At 38.3% G+C, this 21,208-nt stretch overlaps 1 protein-coding gene and 1 non-coding gene across 2 annotated transcripts in view; one reads left to right on the top strand and one right to left on the bottom strand.

The window, feature by feature from the left end:
* TEX11 (testis expressed 11) overlaps positions 1-21,208 on the top strand; it is a 360,718-nt gene that overhangs the window by 274,162 nt on the left and 65,348 nt on the right. The window contains exons 18-23 of the mRNA XM_061178154.1: positions 521-606; positions 10,680-10,736; positions 14,534-14,574; positions 15,911-15,997; positions 17,361-17,431; positions 19,814-19,935. Of these exons, the coding sequence (XP_061034137.1) occupies positions 521-606; positions 10,680-10,736; positions 14,534-14,574; positions 15,911-15,997; positions 17,361-17,431; positions 19,814-19,935 (464 nt within the window). The remainder of the gene's footprint in view (positions 1-520; positions 607-10,679; positions 10,737-14,533; positions 14,575-15,910; positions 15,998-17,360; positions 17,432-19,813; positions 19,936-21,208) is intronic.
* LOC133082815 (small nucleolar RNA SNORA11) lies at positions 19,198-19,326 on the bottom strand. Its single transcript, XR_009699032.1, has one exon. It is a non-coding gene; the product is annotated as a small nucleolar RNA SNORA11 (small nucleolar RNA).

Here is a 21,208-nt window from a genome sequence, read left to right as displayed (position 1 = left end):
AAACCTAGATTTCCATTAGAGAAAGAATGTAGAGGGAACTTTCTGGGAAGAGGTTGCTCATAGAGGAGATTTTTCTGATAATGGACTGAATTTCAGAAAGCATAGTGGAAGGGTTGGAGGAGTTGGGGAGAAATGAGAAAAGAGGACAAAAGGGATTTACAGAGCCTTATGTGGATTAGGGTGCTAGAAATGAGGGTGACCTCAGAGTCCAGGGTTCTTTTGGCTACTGCTGACAAACAGGAGTAAAGAGCACAGTAAGATTAGTCCTAGTGAATTCAAGGCAGTGTTGGCAAGGCTATGAGTGTTTGTGGATAGGGAGGAGTGGCTTTCTGGGGCCAATATGAACCTGTTCTGTTTTTGTCAATGAGTTGTATCTTCATTCTACCATCTTGCAGTAGCTCTTTTGAGCATACAAAACAAGTTCAGATTTTGTCTTCCCCTTAATGGACAGGAATATAGATAACATTTTATAAGTATCACTTTGAGATGTAATTTAACATATTATATTTGTCCTTTTTAGAATGGACAACAAATCGTGGCAGGAAAAGCTTTGGAATATTTAGCTCAATATTCAGAAGACGGACAACAAGTCCTTACAGCTTTAAAGTAAGTAATCCACATCCTGTGGATGTGAAAGGATCTCCTCTGTACATGTTACTCTTGGTCTATAAACTTTGCCAAAATAGTACTGATGGGATCAAGCTGAGTCAATGCCTACAATACCAAGTGGTTTTTTTTCCAGCTTTATTGAGATGTAACTGACAAATGGTGGCATTGTGTAAGTTAAGGTATGTAACCTGGTGATTTAATACACATTTGTATTATGAAATGGTTAGCACAATAAGATTAGTTAATACATCCATCACCTCACAAAATTACACACTGTGTGTGGTGAGAACATTTAAGATTGACTCTCTTAGCAACTTTCAAGTGTATAATACAGTATGGTTAACTACAGTCACCATGCTGTACATTAGATCTTTGGAATGTATTCATCTTATAACTGGAAGTTTATACCCTTTGACCAACATCTCCCCATTTTCTCCACCCACAGGCCCTGGCAAACATCATTCTACTCTATTTCTATGTGTTTGGATTTTCTTTCTTTCTTTTTTTTCTTTTGTTTTTTTTTCTAGAGATTCCACATATAAGTGAGACAATACAGTTTTTGTCTTTCTCTGTCTGACTTATTTCACTTAGTACAGTGCCTTCAAGGTCCATCTGTGTTGTCACAAAAGGCAGGATTTTCTTCTTTTATTTGGTTGAATAATATTCCTGTTTGTGTGTGTGTACATATACCACATTTTCCTTATTTCTCCACTGATGGACACTTAGGTTGTTTCCATGTCTTGGCTATTGTGAATAATGCTACAGTGAACATGGGGGTTCAGATATCTCTTTAGGATAGTGATTTCCTTTCCTTTGGATATATACCCAGAAGTGGGATTGCTGGATTGTATAGTAGTTTTATTTTTACTTTTTAAGGAACCTCCATGCTGTTTTCCACAGTGGCTGTACCAGTTTGCATTCCCATCAACAATGCACTAGGGCTCCCTTTTCTCTACAGCACTTGTTATGTCTCGTCTTTTTGATAATAGCCATTCTAACAGGTGTGAGGTGATATTTCATTGTGGTTTTGATTTGCATTTCCCTGATGATTAGTAATGTTCAGCATCTTTTCATGTACCTGTTGGCCATTTGGATGTCTTCTTTGGTAAAATATCTATTCAGGGGCTCTGCCCATTTTTTAATAAGATTATTTGTTTTTTGCTGTGGAGTTGTAGGAGTTCCTTATATATTTTGGATATTAACCTCTTATCAGATATATTGTTTGCAAACATTTTCTCCCATTCCATAGGTTGCCTTTTCATTTTTTTTGATAGTTTCCTTTGCTGTGCAGAAACTTTTTACTTTGATGTAGCCCCACTTATTCATTTTTGCTTTTGTTGCTTGTGCTTTGGGTGTCATATCCAAAAAATCATTTTCAAGGAGCTTTTTCCCTGTGTTTTCTTCTAGGACTTTTATGGTTTCAAGTCTTATATTTAAGTCTTTAATCCATTTTGAGTTAGTTTTTCTGAGTAGTGAAAGATAGGGGTCCAATTTCATTCTTTTGTATGTGGATATACAGTTTTCCCAGTACCACTTATTGAAAAGATTATCTTTCCTCCATTAAATATTCTTGTCTCCCTTGTCAAATATTAGTTGACAGTATATATATGGGTTTATTTCTGGGCTCTCTATTCTATTCTATTGATCTATGTGACTATTTTTATGCCAATACCATGCTGTTTTGATTACTATAGCTTTGTAGTATAGTTTGAAAACAAGAAATGTGATGGCTTTAGCTTTGTTCTTCTTTTTTTTTTTTAAACATCTTTATTGAAGTATAATTGCTTTACAGTGGTGTGTTAGTTTCTGCTTTATAACAAAGTGAATCAGTTATACATATACATATGTTCCCATATCTCTTCCCTCTTGCATCTCCCTCCCTCCCACCCTCCCCATCCCACCCCTCTAGGTGGTCACAAAGCACAGAGCTGATCTCCCTGTGCTATGCGGCTGCTTCCCACTAGCTATCTATTGTACATTTGGTAGTGTATATATGTCCATGACACTCTCTCACCCTGTCACATCTCACCCCTCCCCCTCCCCATATCCTCAAGTCCATTCTCTAGTAGGTCTGTGTCTTTATTCCCGTCTTGCCACTAGGTTCTTCATGGCCTTTTTTTTTTCCCCCTTAGATTCCATATATATGTGTTAGCATACTGTATTTGTTTTTCTCTTTCTGACTTACTTCACTCTGTATGACAGACTCTAACTCCATCTACCTCATTACAAATACCTCCATTTCATTTCTTTTTATGGCTGAGTAATATTCCATTGTATATATGTGCCACATCTTTATCCATTCATCCGATGATGGACACTTAGGTTGCTTCCATGTCCTGGCTATTGTAAATAGAGCTGCAATGAACATTTTGGTACATGACTCTTTTTGAACTATGGCTTTCTCAGGGTATATGCCCAGTAGTGGGATTGCTGGGTCGTATGGTAGTTCTATTTTTAGTTTTTTAAGGAACCTCCATACTGTTCTCCATAGTGGCTGTATCAATTTACATTCCCACCAACAGTGCAAGAGTGTTCCCTTTCCTCCACACCCTCTCCAGCATTTATTGTTTCTAGATTTTTTGATGATGGCCAATCTGACTGGTGTGAGATGATACCTCATTGTAGTTTTGATTTGCATTTCTCTAATGATTAATGATGTTGAGCATTCTTTCATGTGTCTGTTGGCAATCTGTATATCTTCTTTGGAGAAATGTCTATTTAGGTCTTCTGCCCGTTTTTGGATTGGGTTGTTCGTTTTTTGTTATTGAGCTGCATGAGCTGCTTGTAAATCTTGGAGATTAATCCTTTGTCAGTTGCTTCATTTGCAAATATTTTCTCCCATTCTGAGGGTTGTCTTTTGGTCTTGTTTATGGTTTCCTTTGCTGTGCAAAAGCTTTTAAGTTTCATTAGGTCCCATTTGTTTATTTTTGTTTTTATTTCCATTTCTCTAGGAGGTGGGTCAAAAAGGATCTTACTGTGATTTATGTCATAGAGTGTTCTGCCTATGTTTTCCTCTAAGAGTTTGATAGTGTCTGGCCTTACACTTAGGTCTTTAATCCATTTTGAGTTTATTTTTGTGTATGGTGTCAGGGAGTGTTCTAATTTCATATTTTTACATGTATCTGTCCAATTTTCCCAGCACCACTTATTGAAGAGGCTGTCTTTTCTCCACTGTGTATTCTTGCCTCCTTTATCAAAGATAAGGTGACCATATGTGCGTGGGTTTATCTCTGGGCTTTCTATCCTGTTCCATTGATCTATATTTCTGTTTTTGTGCCAGTACCAAACTTTCTTGATTACTGTAGCTTTGTAATATAGTCTGAAGTCAGGGAGCCTGATTCCTTCAGCTCCATTTTTCGTTCTCAAGATTGCTTTGGCTATTCGGGGTCTGTTGTGTTTCCATACAAATTGTGAAATTTTTTGTTCTAGTTCTGTGAAAAATGCCAGTGGTAGTTTGATAGGGATTGCATTGAATCTGTAGATTGCTTTGGGTAGTAGAGTCATTTTCACAATGTTGATTCTTCCAATCCAAGAACATGGTATATCTCTCCATCTATTTGTATCATCTTTAATTTCTTTCATCAGTGTCTTATAATTTTCTGCATACAGGTCTTTTGTCTCCTTAGGTAGGTTTATTCCTAGATATTTTATTCTTTTTGTTGCAATGGTAAACGGAAGTGTTTTCTTAATTTCACTTTCAGATTTTTCGTCATTAGTGTATAGAAATGCAAGAGATTTCTGTGCATTAATTTTGTATCCTGCTACTTTACCAGATTCATTGATTAGCTCTAGTAGTTTTCTGGTAGCGTCTTTAGGATTCTCTATGTATAGCATCATGTCATCTGCAAACAGTGACAGCTTTACTTCTTCTTTTCCGATTTGGATTCCTTTTATTTCTTTTTCTTCTCTGATTGCTGTGGCTAACACTTCCAAAACTATGTTGAATAATAGTGGTGAGAGTGGGCAACCTTGTCTTGTTCCTGATCTTAGTGGAAATGGTTTCAGTGTTTCACCATTGAGGACAATGTTGGCTGTGGGTTTGTCATATATGGCCTTTATTATGTTGAGGAAAGTTCCCTCTATGCCTACTTTCTGCAGGGTTTTTATCATAAATGGGTGTTGAATTTTGTCGAAAGCTTTCTCTGCATCTATTGAGATGGTCATATGGTTTTTCTCCTTCAATTTGTTAATATGGTGTATCACGTTGATTGATTTGCATATATTGAAGAATCCTTGCATTCCTGGGATAAACCCCACTTGATCATGGTGTATGATCCTTTTAATGTGCTGTTGGATTCTGTTTGCTAGTATTTTGTTGAGGATTTTTGCATTTATGTTCATCAGTGATATTGGCCTGTAGTTTTCTTTCTTTGTGACATCTTTGGTTTTGGTATCAGGGTGATGGTGGCCTCGTAGAATGAGTTTGGGAGTGTTCCTCCCTCTGCAATATTTTGGAAGAGTTTGAGAAGGATAGGTGTTAGCTCTTCTCTAAATGTTTGATAGAATTCGCCTGTGAAGCCATCTGGTCCTGGGCTTTTGTTTTTGGGAAGATTTTTAATCACAGTTTCAATTTCAGTGCTTGTGATTGGTCTGTTCATGTTTTCTATTTCTTCCTGGTTCAGTCTCGGCAGGTTATGCATTTCTAAGAATCTGTCCATTTCTTCCAGGTTGTCCATTTTATTGGCATAGAGTTGCTTGTAGTAATCTCTCATGATCGTTTGTATTTCTGCAGTGTCAGTGGTTACTTCTCCTTTTTCATTTGTAATTCTATTGATTTGAGTCTTCTCCCTTTTTCTCTTGATGAGTCTGGCTAATGGTTTATCAATTTTGTTTATCTTCTCAAAGAACCAGCTTTTAGTTTCATTGATTTTTGCTCTTGTTTCCTTCATTTCTTTTTCATTTATTTCTGATCTGATCTTTATGATTTCTTTCCTTCTGCTAGCTTTGGGGTTTTTTTGTTCTTCTTTCTCTAATTGCTTTAGGTGCAAGGTTAGGTTGTTTATTCGAGATGTTTCCTGTTTCTTGAGGTAGGCTTGTATTGCTATAAACTTCCCTCTTAGCACTGCTTTTGCTGCGTCCCATAGGTTTTGGGTCGTCGTGTCTCCATTGTCATTTGTTTCTAGGTATTTTTTGATTTCCCCTTTGATTTCTTCAGTGATCACTTCGTTATTAAGTAGTGTATTATGTAGCCTCCATGTGTTTGTATTTCTTACAGATTTTTTCCTTTAATTGATATCTAGTCTCATAGCGTTGTGGTCGGAAAAGATACTTGATATGATTTCAATTTTCTTAAATTTACCAAGGCTTGATTTGTGACCCAAGATATGATCTATCCTGGAGAATGTTCCATGAGCACTTGAGAAAAATGTGTATTCTGTTGTTTTTGGGTGGAATGTCCTATAAATATCAGTTAAGTCCATCTTGTTTAGTGGATCATTTAAAGCTTGTGTTTCCTTATTTATTTTCATTTTGGATGATCTGTCCATTGGTGAAAGTGGGGTGTTAAAGTCCCCTACTACGATTGTGTTGCTGTCGATTTCCCCTTTTATGGCTGTTAGTATTTGCCTTATGTATTGAGGTGCTCCTATGTTGGGTGCATAAATATTTACACTTGTTATATCTTCTTCTTGGATCGATCCCTTGATCATTATGTAGCGTCCTTCTTTGTTTCTTGTAATAGTCTTTGTTTTAAAGTCTATTTTGTCTGATATGAGAATTGCTACTCCAGCTTTCTTTTGATTTCCATTTGCATGGAATATCTTTTTCCATCCCCTCACTTTCAGTCTATATGTGTCTCTAGGTCTGAAGTGGGTCTCTTGTAGACAGCATATATATGGGTCTTGTTTTTGTATCCATTCAGCCAGTCTGTGTCTTTTGGTGGGAGCATTTAATCCATTTACATTTAAGGTAATTATCGATATGTATGTTCCTATTCCCATTTTCTTAAATGTTTTGGGTTTGTTATTGTAGGTGTTTTCCTTCTCTTGTGTTTCTTGCCTAGAGAAGTTCCTTTAGCATTTGTTGTAAAGCTGGTTTGGTGGTGCTGAACTCTCTCAGCTTTTGCTTGTCTGTAAAGGTTTTAATTTCTCCATCAAATCTGAATGAGATCCTTGCTGGGTAGATTAATCTTGGTTGTAGGTTTTTCTCCTTCATCACTTTAAGTATATCCTGCCACTCCCTTCTGGCTTGCAGAGTTTCTGCTGAAAGATCAGCTGTTAACCTGATGGGGATTCCCTTGTGTGTTATTTGTTGTTTTTCCCTTGCTGCTTTTAATATGTTTTCTTTATATTTAATTTTTGACAGTTTGATTAATATGTGTCTTGGCGTGTTTCTCCTTGGATTTATCCTGTATGGGACTCTCTGTGCTTCCAGGACTTGATTAACTATTTCCTTTCCCATATTAGGGAAGTTTTCAACTATAATCTCTTCAAATATTTTCTCAGTCCCTTTCTTTTTCTCTTCTTCTTCTGAGACCCCTATAATTCGAATGTTGGTGCGTTTAATGTTGTCCCAGAGGTCTCTGAGACTGTCCTCAGTTCTTTTCATTCTTTTTTCTTTATCCTGCTCTGCAGTAGTTATTTCCACGATTTTATCTTCCAGGTCACTTATCCGTTCTTCTGCCTCAGTTATTCTGCTATTGATCCCATCTAGAGTATTTTTAATTTCATTTATTGTGTTTTTCATCGTTGCTTGGTTCCTCTTTAGTTCTTCTACATCCTTGTTAAATGTTTCTTGCATTTTGTCTATTCTATTTCCAAGATTTTGGATCATCCTTACTATCATTATTCTGAATTCTTTTTCAGGTAAACTACCTATTTCCTCTTCATTTGTTAGGTCTGGTGTGTTTTGACCCTGCTCCTTCATCTGCTGTGTGTTTTTCTGTCGTCTCATTTTGCTTATCTTACTGTGTTTGGGGTCTCCTTTTCACAGGCTGCAGGTTCATAGTTCCCGTTGTTTTTGGTATCTGTCTCCAGTGGCTAAGGTTGGTTCAGTGAGTTGTGTAGGCTTCCTGGTGGAGGGAACTAGTGCCTGTGTTCTGGTGGATGAGGCTGGATCTTGTCTTTCTGGTGGGCACGTCCACGTCTGTTGGTGTATTTTGGGGTGTCTGTGGCCTTATTATGATTTTAGGCAGCCTCTCTGCTAATGGATGGGGCTGTGTTCCTGTTTTGCTAGTTGTTTGGCATAGGGTGTCCTGCACTGTAGCTTGCTGGTCGTTGAGTGAAGCTGGGTCTTGATGTTGAGATGGAGATCTCTGAGAGATTTTCGCCGTTTGGTATTACGTGGAGCTGGGAGGTCTCTTGTGGACCAGTGTCCTGAAGTTGGCTCTCCCACCTCAGAGGCACAGCCCTGATGCCTGGCTGGAGCACCAAGAGCCTTTCATCCACACAGCTCAGAGTAAAAGGGAGAAAAAATAGAAAGAAAGAAGGAAAGAAAGAGGATAAAATATAGTGAAGTAAAATAAAGCTATTATAAAGCAAAGCTATACAGACAAAATCTCATCCAGAAGCATATACATATACACTGAAAAAAAAAGGAAAAGGGGAAAAATTAATATATCCTGCTCCCAAAGTCCACCTCCTGAATTTGGGATGATTCGTTGTCTATTCAGGTATTCAACAGATGCAGGCACATCAAGTTGTTTGTGAAGTTTTAATCCGCTGCTTCTGAGGCTGCTGGGAGAGATTTCCCTTTCTCTTCTTTGTTCGCACAGCTCCCGGGGTTCAGCTTTGGATTTGGAGCCGCCTCTGCGTGTAGGTCGCCTGAGGGCGTCTGTTCCCTGCCCAGACAGAACGGGGTTAAAGGAGCAGCTGCTTCGGGGGCTCTGGCTCACTCAGGCGGGGGGCGGGAGGGATACGGATGCGGGACGAGCCTGCGGCGGCAGAGGCCAGCGTGACGTTGCACCAGCCCGAGGCGCGCCGTGCATTCTCCTGGGGAAGTTGTCCGCTGATCACGGGAGCCTGGCCGTGGCGGGCTGCACCAGCTCCCGGGAGGGGCGGTGTGGAGAGTGACCTGTGCTCGCACACAGGCTTTTTGGTGGCGGCAGCAGCAGCCTTAGCGTCTCATGCCCGCCTCTGGGGTCCGCGCTGATAGCCGCGGCTCGCGCCCGTCTCTGGAGCTCGTTTAGGCGGCGCTCTGAATCCCCTCTCCTTGCGCGCCGCGAAACAAAGAGGCAAGAAAAAGTCTCTTGCCTCTTCAGCAGCTGCAGACTTTTTCTCGGGCTCCCTCCCGGCTAGCGGTGGTGCGCTAACCCCTTCAGGCTGTGTTCACGCCATCAACCCCAGTCCTCTCCCTGCGATCCGACCGAAGCCCGAGCCTCAGCTCCCAGCCCCCGCCTGCCCAGGCGGGTGAGCAGACAAGCCTCTCGGGCTGGTGAGTGCAGGTCGGCACCGCTCCTCTGTGCTGGAATCTCTCCACTTTTCCCTCTACGCTCCTTTTGCTGTGGGATCCGCGCTGATAGCCGCGGCTCGCGCCCGTCTCTGGAGCTCGTTTAGGCGGCGCTCTGAATCCCCTCTCCTCGCGCACCAGGAAACAAAGAGGGAAGAAAAAGTCTCTTGCCTCTTCGACAGCTGCAGACTTTTCCCGGACTCCCTCCCGGCTAGCTGTGGTGCACTAACCCCTTCAGGCTGTGTTCACGCCGCCAACCCCAGTCCTCCCCCTGCGATCAGACCAAAGCCCGAGCCTCAGCTCCCAGCCGCCGCCCGCCCCGGCGGGGGAGCAGACAAGCCTCTCGGGCTGGTGAGTGCTGCTCGGCGCCGAGCCTCTGTGCGGGAGTCTCTCCGCTTTGCCCTCCGCACCCCTGTGGCTGTGCTCTCCTCCGTGGCTCCGAAGCTTCCCCCCTCTGCCACCCACAGTCTCTGCCCGCGAAGGGGCTTCCTAGTGCGTGGAAACCTTTCCTCCTTCATGGCTCCCTCCCACAGGTGCAGGTCCCGTCCCTATTTTTTTGTCTCTGTTATTTCTTTTTTCTTTTGCCCTACCCAAGTACGTGGGGAGTTTCTTGCCTTTTGGGAGGTCTGACGTTTTCTGCCAGCATTCAGTGGGTGTTCTGTAGGAGCAGTTCCACGTGTAGATGTATTTCTAATGTATCTGTGGGAAGGAAGGTGATCTCCGCGTCTTACTCTTCCGCCATCTTCTTCTAGTTCTCTCATGTTCTTCTTTTTCAAGCTTGCTTTTGTTGTTCAGGGCTTTTTGTGGTTCCATTTGAATTTTAGGATTTTTTTTTCTATTTATGTGAAAAATGCTATTGGAAATTTGGTAGGGATGCTTAAGGTAAAAAAAGATATCAGTTGAAACTGATCTTTCCCTTTCTCTGTTTCTATGAAGGAAAATGGTTTATCAAAAGGGAACTTTTACATACAATAGTGAGAGGAGGGTGAGGTTAGGACATGGTAACTCCTAATGATGTAACTGAGAATATGCCAGTGGGAAAAACAAACCAGAAGGGTTCTATAGTGATTCTCCCATTGGTCAACTATACTTGAGGCCACACTTCTGAATGGAAATGGAGTCACAGATATAAAAGTATCAGAAGGAGTCTTGAGATACATACGTTTAGTCAGATAAATATCTAAAATTATTCTGGATGATTGATGGTGTTTTTTCTTTTTAAAGATTTTTAGGATTTGAAACTTTACAAACTACCTTATTTTGTCAGTTTGTCATCATGCCGCCAGATCCCTTCAAAAAATATTCATCCAAGTTTATGTGGAACCCAAAGGCCAGTTCCAGGTTCCTTTATAGAAAGAAAAATATAAAAGACTTGTACACTATATCTGATGTTCTGGCAGGTGATTTGGGGCAATTATATAAACTGTGGAACTATTTAAGAATTTGTCATAAGCAACACTTTCGTTTTAAAATTATTTTATTAAATTACTCTTCCAAAATTACAAAGTTGGTATGTTTTCATTGCAACCATTAAGACATACAAAGACCTATAAATAAAATAATCTCCTTTTTTACCTCTCTTTTCTCACTTCTGCCTCCTGGGCTAATCAAGATTAATAACTTGGTATATATTCTTTCACATATTTCTTCCTAAGCATCACTTTTTATATTACTTTATCATACAGGTGTTTGTTTCGTCTTGTTGTTCCACCAGTTTCTCAAATGCCAGAATCTGAAAACAAGTAAGTTATAATTCAACAGAAATGATGTATTCACCATTAAAAAAAATATAACAACTTTCACTAGAAACCTTGTATTGAGAGATGTATAGTATACTGGGTAAGGTCAATATAGGGTCTGGGGCCAGTCTTCCTGGGTTCATATTTTGGCTCTGCCACTTATTAGATATGTAACCTGGGCTTCTGTTTCCCGATCTGTAAAATGGGTATAATAATAGTACCTACCTTATAAGGTTGCTGTGATGACCCGATGAATAAATACATGTAAAACACTTAGAATAGTGCCAGGCATTTACCACGCCCTCAGTAATGTTCGTTATGATTTCATTATGATATTGTGTCTGTTTCCCCCTTTCTTAACAGGAGACTTAAATATAGACATAGCTCTTAGCTCTTACTTTCCCACAGAAACATAAATAGCCTGGTTGGCTTGTTGATTCTGATTCTATATCAGCTCAGCTGGGTGTATTCAAATATCTTTCTGCTCACAGTTTCTATGGCATAAGATATAGAGAACTTAACAATTCATGGAAGAATTGGGTCACCCATATTTCATTCACAAAATTCACTGCCTCCTAATGATTTAAAAGAAAACTCTATTCAAGGTCTTGACTAGGGATAACTTTCAGAGAAATACCACCTATCTCTATTTTCTCTACTTGGACAAAAACTCTGTAATAGTGTATCACTACTTCATTTTTGCTTTGTATATTTGTACCTGGAGGCAATATATTTTTTCAGCTAAATTCTTTGGGAACTATCTATGACTGAGATAATATTAGATTGATGACATAACTTTTTTCATAATACAAATTTTACCCAGACATATATGGTAAGTTTTGCCCCTTCTTTACAGGCTCTATGAATCCATTTGAAGGGCACTCAAGCTAACTAAAAAAAAAACAAAACCATATTGAGATAATTGAAAATTTGAGTAATGACCAAATATTTGATATTAAGAAATTATTAACTTTTAGGCATATAATGGTAGTATAGTTATGTTTTTAAAAGGATCCTTATATCTTATAGACACATCCTAAAATATTTATGGATGAAATGATGTGATGTCTGGAATTTGCTTCTACAAACAATAAATGCTGGAGAGGGTGTGGAGAAAAGGGAACCCTCTTGCACTGTTGGTGGGAATGTAAATTGATACAGCCACTATGGAGAACAGTATGGACGTTCCTTAAAAAACTGAAAATAGAACTACCCTATGACCCAGCAATCCCACTACTGGGCATGTACCCTGAGAAAACCATAATTCAAAAAGAGTCATGTACCACAATGTTCATTGCAGCTCTATTTACAATAGCCAGGACATGGAAGCAACCTAAGTGTCCATCAACAGATAATGGATAAAGAAGATGTGGCACATATATACAATGGAATATTACTCAGCCATAAAAAGAAACGAAATGGAGTTATTTGTAGTGAGGTGGATGGACCTAGAGTCTGTCATACAGAGTGAAGTAAGTCAGAAAGAGAAAAACAAATACTGTATACTAACACACATATATGGAATAAAAAAAAAAAGTTCTGAAGAACCTAGGGGCAAGACAGGAATAAAGACACAGACCTACTAGAGAATGGACTTGAGGATACGGGGAGGGGGAAGGGTAAGCTGGGACAAAGTGAGATAGTGGCATGGACATATATACACTACAAAACGTAAAATAGATAGCTAGTGGGAAGCAGCCGCATAGCACAGGGAGATCAGCTCAGTGCTTTGTGACCACCTAGAGGGGTGAGATAGGGAGGGTGGGAGGGAGGGAGATGCAAGAGGGAAGAGATATGGGGACATATGTATATGTATAACTGATTCACTTTGTTATAAAGCAGAAACTAACACACCATTGTAAAGCAATTATACTCCAATAAAGATGTTAAAAAATAATAATAATATGGGAGAAGAGGGGGTAGGTGGAGGTATCATTAAAATAAGATTGATGATGAGTTAATAATTATTGAAGCTGGGCCATGGATACATGGGTATTCATTCATCTGTTAAATATAAGAATCTTTGAAATTTTCAACAATAAAAAGTTAAAAAATAAAATAAACTCAGAGACTAAATCTTGATAGCTAATAGATTGTAAGAGCTCCTCAAAGGCTAGGACTATTTGTATTTATCTTTGTATCTCTGGAACCTAGGACAGTATCTAGCACATAATAGCCACTCAGTTTATTTAAATGGCTGAATATCAGTTCTTTACAAGAAGATCTTGTATTGGATTTAAAAGGTGCTTCATATTCCATGTAATTGTGATGCACAGTCAAATCCCACTCATTAAAACTAATTTAAAGATGGGGAAAAGGAAAGGGATCTTGTTCAAATTAATGACAAACTTTAATTACAGAATATTTTGTAAATATACCTTTATTGTTCTCAAGTAAATATAGTAATAAAGAACATCTACTAGCAGTGTTTTCAAGTAGAGGTCAGGACCTGATTTAACAAATAGATTAGACTAACTTATAAAAGAAAAAAAAAGCCTAATTCAATGGGAAGAGTCAGAGAATTGAGTTCTAGTTTCAGCTGTTTCACTGACTTCTGGTTTACCTTAGACAATAACAACTTATTTAACTTCTCTAAGCTTTATTTTCTTCACCTATTAAATAAAAGAAGGTGAACTGGAAAATTTCTAAAGTTTTGTCCTCTTCTAAAAATCTTATGGTTTTCAACTACAGTATCTACCTAAGTATTAACAATTTGTGTGCTATAATTTTTGAAAGCAGTTTGTCTGTTAAATAGACTATACATCCCTTTCCATGTCCTCATTCTTATTTGTACTATTTATTTGCATTAATGGACCCTCCCTAGATTATTTTATATAGTCACTGAATTAAATAGTGAAGTCAACTTTAGCTCAGCTGAAATTCAGATTAATAAAATTTACTGTTAGAAGTTACTTTATATAAAGCAGATGTCTAATGTTTATCCCTAAGAAAGCTGCTACTTTTCCTGAAGCACAGTCTGTATTGTATAATACTAGACATTCTCCTGATAAGGCCAGTCTTATAGTGTGTTCTACCCTACTTACTATAAACTTCCTTAGTTGAGTTTGCCAATACTTCCATATTCAATCCTTTGTTTAAGCATAATGGGATGTTTTTCTCTGTTAAAATTTATGTTCCCCCTAAAGAAGCTTAACAAAGGGTCCAGAGACCTAGGTAGTAGTAGTCTTGACATTGTCATTGCATGACCTTAGACAGATCATCCCGCATTTCCAGATCTGTTTCCTCATCTGTAAAATGAAGGGTATGGATAAGTGGTTTTTAAACTATATTCCTTAGAAACCTGGAAGTTCTGTGGCACTGCCTCAGGGACTTCCAGGAAGCTGAGGCTCTAGGCCTCCACCTACCACTGGTTCAACCAGAGCAGGTACACTTTTGTCTCTTCTTGTATATTAGACTTTTATAAAATTTTATTTGAAACACAGGTTCCAGTTCCCCCTCTTCAAAAAAAAACCAAAGCTTGAAAATCACAGAGATCACTACCTGCTCTCAAATTCTATGACCCTGTGATATAAAACCTTATCAGTAATTGAAATCCTTTGCTTGAGAGTAGGTGTAGAAGGGGAAGAGAGAAAAAAATATGAGGACATTGGAGATGAGGAACAGTATCGTATAATGAGGAAAAACAGTGTTGAAATGATAGGTTGGAGCCTTGAACAACAAACTTCACAATTTTACATTTTCCTTGAGCAGCTCTCAGGCACAAATAGAGTCTCTTTTTGATACTTTTCTGTAGTAAAGCTTTGGAACAGTATGAAAATACTCTTTTCTTTATTTTTTAGAAAGAAAGAAATAGATAGACTTTTGACTTGCTTCAGTACAGGTAAATATCTCCTTGGTTATTTTCACGCCTTCATTTTGGCTCTATCCTCTATTAAATTCTCCAAGTACATTGAGCACACTGACTCGGGCTTCGTGTTTGAGTTAAGCTTCATGCTTTTACTAACATTTGTCACAGCAGTATACCTGTTTATTTATTCACAAGCAGAGCAAAGTTTGTCATCATTAGCATTCATCTCCAAATGTGATTTCACCTCTGTTTTTATTCCAGTTTTTTAAAAGACATTTCCCTTCCTCCCTCCCTCCCTTCCTTCCTTCCTTCCTCCCTTCCTTCCTTCCTTCCTTCTTTCCTTCCTTCCTTCGTTCCTCCCTCCCTCCCTCCCTCCCTCTCTCTCTCCCTCCCTCCCTCCTCCCTCCCTCCCTCCCTTCCATGTCTATTGCCACTTGGTCCTAACCTAGAAATTGAACAGGTGAAAAAGGGTCAAGACAAATAAAAATATTCTGAGCCCTGCTAATTTTCATGTTCTCTGAATCAAATTCAGGTTGTTTACTCTGTTATTTTGAAGCTGTCTATCTGTCTATCCAAGTCTGTGTCATCTCCTCTATCTACTAATTCCTCCCTGTCCACTTCATTCAGCTAACTTCCTGGCTACATTGCATTCCTTTTTCCAACTCCTTGCTTTCTTTCTTGGTGTCCCTTTTGCCTAATAGGTCTTCCAATTTCTACTGCCCATGTACCTATTTCCTTATGTCTAAAACACACCAAAAACTCCATATCTTAGAAATTCTATTCCATTTATTGCAGTAGTTCAATTTTATACCTCAAATACCTGTCAACAGGGTGTAAATGTAGCAAAGTGGTTTAGAAACCACAGCTTTTCAAAAGAGAAAAAGTTTTCTGTTGGCATTCTTATCTCTCAGAAGGGCACATGAGTATGTAATAAATGCTTTCTGATGATGATGGCACATTCTGGTTCCATACTGTGCTTGCTGTAGGAGCTCAGTAAATATTATGCCAACCTATCAATACTCTTCCATTCCTCAGTCTCCTTTTCAGTGTTTTAAATGATTATTCCTCTTCTTTGTTTCCTTACACGTAAATCATATCTTTCTACCTCAGGTGGTGAATGATTGCTCTAATTAAACTTATAAATCTCTCCAAAGATGTGTTTGTTCCCCAGAGTTTGAGTTAACAGTTCCTTGGAGCTTGGTAATGCTTTTTGTCATTTAAATTACTTTTGGTGTGCACCCATGCACACGCATAAAAAAAGAACTTTCTAAATTCAAGCTCATGTTTGACTGTTTTTAAAGCAGGATTAACAACTTTGCTAGAGTATAAAGTAAAAGACCTCAATATCAGATTTTCCTGTTTGACGCAGCACTCCCGAAACTTGTTCAGTATTTTGATGGAGAAGCCTCGACTTCAGGCTTAAGGATTAATGAAGCTCATTGGTTTCGAAAAATAGGTAAAAGGAAATTCTGTGGCTATGGGAAACATTGTGGGGTGGTAGAATCAGACAGATGTGGATTCAAATTCTGGATCTTCCATTTGTAGCTATGGGTACAAGGATAACTTGCTTAATCTCAGTTTCACTATTTATAAAAATGGGGACAATTATACATACTTCATAGGGTTATTATGGGTTTTAAAAGAAACAGTGTATGTACCTGGGGCATACTATGTACTCACTAAATATTAGTTTTCTTCCTTTTCCATAGAAATGGATCTAAGAATAAAATGATGAATTAGAACTATAGGTCCCCAAGGTTATGCTCCTAAACTTGGTCTAGAATGCCCAATTTGTCTCTAAATGTGATTCATGAAAAATAAACTACATGCAACAGTATGAATGAATCTCACAAAAATAATGTTGAGCAAAAGAAGGCAGATGTTGAGTATATATACTGCATGGTTCCATTTATATATAGTAAAAAACAAAAACAAACAGGCAAAACTAATTGGCGCTGTTAGAACTTAGGATAGTGATTACTCTTGAAGGGAGTCGTACTTGAAGAGAATACATGAGAGTGCTTCTGGGTTTCTGGTAATGATCAAGATCTTCCTTGATCTGGGTTGGTTACATGGATATATACACTTTGTGAAAATTCGTCAAGCTGTACAATTATGAGTTGTGTAATTTACTTTATGTAGGTTCTACTTCAATAAAAATGTTTATGAAATTGTGGAGGTAGTTACTACAGTGATAAGTAAGCAAGAGCAATTAAGCATCAATGTCACAAAGTAAACTGGTTCTACATGGACCTTTTTCTGCTTTATGGGGTTTACTGGGGCTCTAATCTAGGAGAAAAGGGAATAAATACAGCAATCTGGCTTCTGGGAAACATGCAAATAATGGAAAATAAACATTTAAACTATAGAAAGGTTTAATGACTTTGACCTTTTGGAAGTTTGAAAAGTTATTTTCTAGTACTTGTTTTACTGAATTTTAATTTTGATTTGCCAAGGTAAAGATCATACTGAATGTTGCCTAATGGGGGCTCCACCAACTGAAGTTGGTGAACTCCTCAGTGTGATCCTCATTTTTTTAGATGGATTTGTGCCAACTAAGAATTTATCGTATGTCCCCAATTAAAAAAAATCCAACACTATCTCCATTGTCCATTGTCCTAGAATTAAAGATTGGAAGTGATAGAAGTCTCTAAATTTACCTGGAAAAAATTTCTCTAAAAACCTAAAGTTAGCTTTTTTTAACCCCTGAGAAACCCCTCATTAGTGTGTTAATATTAAAGATGTAGGTAGTGGAGATTATAATGGTACAGATTAAACAGTAAATTTTCATAATTATGTTATTTCATGTTAACTTTCAGCTTGGAACTTGGCTGTGCAATGTATCAATGACCCAGTGACAATGAGAGAGTTTTTCATAATTTCTTATAAGGTAAGTCTCTTCCAACAAGTATCTCACATATGGATCACAACAAGGATATGACCACTATGGGTATAGTCAATGACTAAGTATAGAGTGAGATTGGCTTTTAATCTAGGAACTTTTAATATATGTTTAAGCAGGAATGACCTAAGGAGAATTTGATCCCTATAGGGTATAATATGAGAACATGAGGCAGGTCTCCCCATACCGAAATATCACAAACAACCATCATGGAGCCTAAAGTTCTACCATAAGAGACTTATTCCTTTATCTTTGAAGGAATTTCAGTCTCTCAGAACCTATATCAAAATATAACTATCTTTAGGAGGGAATACTCTAAGAAGTTGTCAATTACCAAAACATTAGGAAGGGTTATGGGTATAAGTCTATAGGAATATTGAATAGGTATCTGGGGACAACAGGAGGTTAAAAGGATGCTAAGAAGCCTGGACCTACTTTATAATTTTTCCGAGAGCAGGTTTTGTATGTAAGGATTTGTGAGCTTGTTTTGCAATTATAAGCCTTTTAAAATAGTTGTTATCCTCCAAGGTAGAGGTTAAATGCCAGAAAGAGGATCAAGTATTGATTAGAGGATGAAAGGAGAGGTGGCAAAGAATATCCCTCATACACATTGAGGAGTATGCAGTCTGATATGTTGAGATAGATTAAATGTTTTAGAACTGGAAAGAGCTATAGAGATAATCTAGCACAACTCCCTCATTTTATATACGAGTCACCTGAGATGTACAGAGATTGGGTGTCTTGAAATGCTATTAGTTAAATGATGGTGATGATTATGATCGCTAAATATTTGGGGAGATTAAGAAATAATGTTTGAAAGTTTAGGTATAATTGCCATTTTAATTAGGTGAAATAAATTAGCTTTAGTTTTGACATTCATGATAGCACTAGTCGGATTCCATGTTAGAATCAAGTAGCCTAGAATTTTACTGTACTACAAAGCTGGGAGGTTTGTGGTTTTTTTTGAGGTTAATTTGTGCTTTTATTTGCTAGTATAACTTAACTACAGTGGGCTGCAAACTCTTTTGATCTAAAAAATACCTTTTACATCACAGTCCAACAAACACACACACATATATAATATGCATACATATATAAGCGAAACAAAAGTTTTGCCAAAAATGTCTACCCTGAGTGTTAATTCTCTTTTTTTTAAGACTTTTTTTAAAGCAGTTTTAGGTTTACAACAAAATTGACAGGAAGGTACAGAAATTCCCCCATATACCCTCTCCTGACACACGCATAGCCATTATCGACAGAGTGGTACCTTTTCTTTTTTAAACCAAGGACAAACTGCGTTGACACATCGTAAAACCAAAGTCCACAGTTCACCTTAGGGTTCACTTTATTGAAGTGAGTAGTGTTGCACGTTCTATGGGTTTGGACAAAAGTATAATGACATATATCCATCATTATAATGTCATACAAAGTATTTCACTGCTCAATAAAAACTTCTGTACTCTGTGTATTCAGCTCCCCTCTCCCCACCAAACTCCTGGCAACCATTGATCTTTTTATTGTCTCCATAGTTTTGCCTTTTCCAGAATGGCATATAGTTGGAATCTACTTTTTTTTCCCTTGAATAAAGAGATTCAAAGTCTTTATGTCTATAAGACCACTTATGGCCCACTCATGTGTGGACCTCACTGGCTCTAGGTGGCAAACTTCCCCACTAAATACTGTAGCTTTTCTTCCAATATTGAGACCTGTCCCACTGGTCCTACCCGGAAGCCATGTGGAGCTACAGGGGGGACATGTGTTGGGTATTTGTTCATAGGAAGGCCACAAGTTTGTGCCCCTTGTCACAATGAACTCAGATTTCTGTTGGGTGTGTTGAAAACAGAGGAGCCATTTCTTCAGGCCCCCTGCTCTGAGCACACCCCATGGGAGTTTTTCCTAAAGCTGGAGGACAAGGTTTAACGATGAGGTTATGCCTAATGCCTGTCAAGATTTGACATTGTCTCTTTCAACCATGAACAATATAGGTACTAATTTCAGCTCTATTCCATGCAAAGGGGAAATCTATTTGCCAGGGGGAAAATCACTTAGAAATTACAACATAAACCAAGAAGTAAATCACTAGATAGAAATACAGGGCCAAATGACAGTACTTGTCACTGGGAAAGATAGGAAAATTGTGAAGAAATGAAGCTTTTTAATCTCTAGAAAGGTGCTAAAAAAACAATAGAAAGTAATAGAAAATTAAAACCGTAAATCAGTGTTATAGTCTATATCATTTTTAAGGTGAGATGTGCTTTTCCAGCTGAATTTTGTCATTCAGACAGGATTTTGCTGATTTTCATTCTGATTGTTTGTGTTCACCTGGCAGAATTCTCACTATTCATTGATGTTCTGGTTATTTCTTATCAGCTGTCCCAGTTTTGTCCTTCTGATCAAGCAATTCTGATTGCACAGAAAACATGTTTACTTGTGGCATCTGCAGTTGATCTAGGACAAGGGAGAAAAGCTTCAACAACTTGCGAACAGGTAATGTGCAACCTTCAAGGAAAACACAAGCATTCAGTGTGCTGTTTGGTATGTTTGCTTTCCCTGATGCAATTGTTTTTGATTCTCTTTAAAGAATCCTTTCCTCCATTCTAGCAACATCTTGATTTCAAAGATTTGTAATGGCTACTTCCTTCCTAAGGAAAGGTCACATTTGGCTTGGCCTCTTCTTTTAAAATGCCCTTTGCCATGGACCATTTTTTCTGAATCTGTTTTGAAATATTCTTTATCTTCATCATCTCCCTGTGATCACATGTGGTCCATAGGAGTTTCTTCTCTATTTCTTTTTCCTTTCACACATTCTCTAAGGAAGCACTCATTTACTTCCACAGCTTTGATAGCCATCTGAAATTATTTAGTTGGCTTGTTTTTCGTCACTCAATTGCATTTGCTTTCTTTGGCCCACATTCTTAAATATTTTATCATTAACTCAATTTTAGCAAGAAGACGACAGAATTCCTACTTTTGCCTGAATTCCACTCTCAGCTTAAACCTTACCCCTTTTAGGAGATACCAACATCAACATCTTGCTCTCCCATCTACCAGAGTATTCTTTGGTTTGTCTTTAGTTCTTTACCTTCCTTCTTTCAAGCTAAGAAAGTTATCACCAAGTTGGACCACTAGCATTTTTGTATGGTTTTAAGTTCTAGGTCTCTCTGCTTTTTTCTCTTCCCTAGACAAAGAAAACGTCCCAATTTCCCATACCTACCAGCTTCTTTTCTTTCCAGTTGGTATAAAATCTTTCTTGGTGCTTATTCTCTTCCTTCTGTTAATCTGTTCTTCTATATGATTCTTTGCATCTGGAACAAACTCTTAGCAGATCTCTGCCAACATATTTTCTTTCCTTTCTCTTCCCTTGTTGAGTTCAACTCAAAAAAGAGTACCAAGCACTCTGCTAGGTACTGGGGATAAAGAAGATAAAGTCGTTGTCCTGAGGAGTAAAGGGGCCTCTTTTTAGAAACCTTTCCATTGTAAAAGAAGATGAAAAAAAGAATCTATGAGCCTCAGAGCAAAACCAAAACAAACATTTTGCTTCTTAACAAGTAAGGGTGTTGTCAAACTCAAGTTCGTGTGCCCCACACACAGTGAGGCCAAACAAACTGAAATGTCAGAGTTTGGAGCAGAGAAAGGCTTATTGCAAGGGCCGTGCAAGGAGAACGGGTGGCTCATGTTCAAAAGACCCGAACTCCCCAATGGATTTCAGGGAAGAAGTTTTTATATGCAAAATTTGGGGGGGAGGTGCTGCAGAGTGTGTAACCC

The sequence above is a fragment of the Eubalaena glacialis genome, chromosome X, assembly GCF_028564815.1.
Source record: "Eubalaena glacialis isolate mEubGla1 chromosome X, mEubGla1.1.hap2.+ XY, whole genome shotgun sequence".
Taxonomy (NCBI): Eukaryota; Metazoa; Chordata; class Mammalia; order Artiodactyla; family Balaenidae; genus Eubalaena; species Eubalaena glacialis.
Note: the sequence above shows the minus strand (reverse complement) of the source record. Positions and strands in the feature narration are given on the sequence as shown.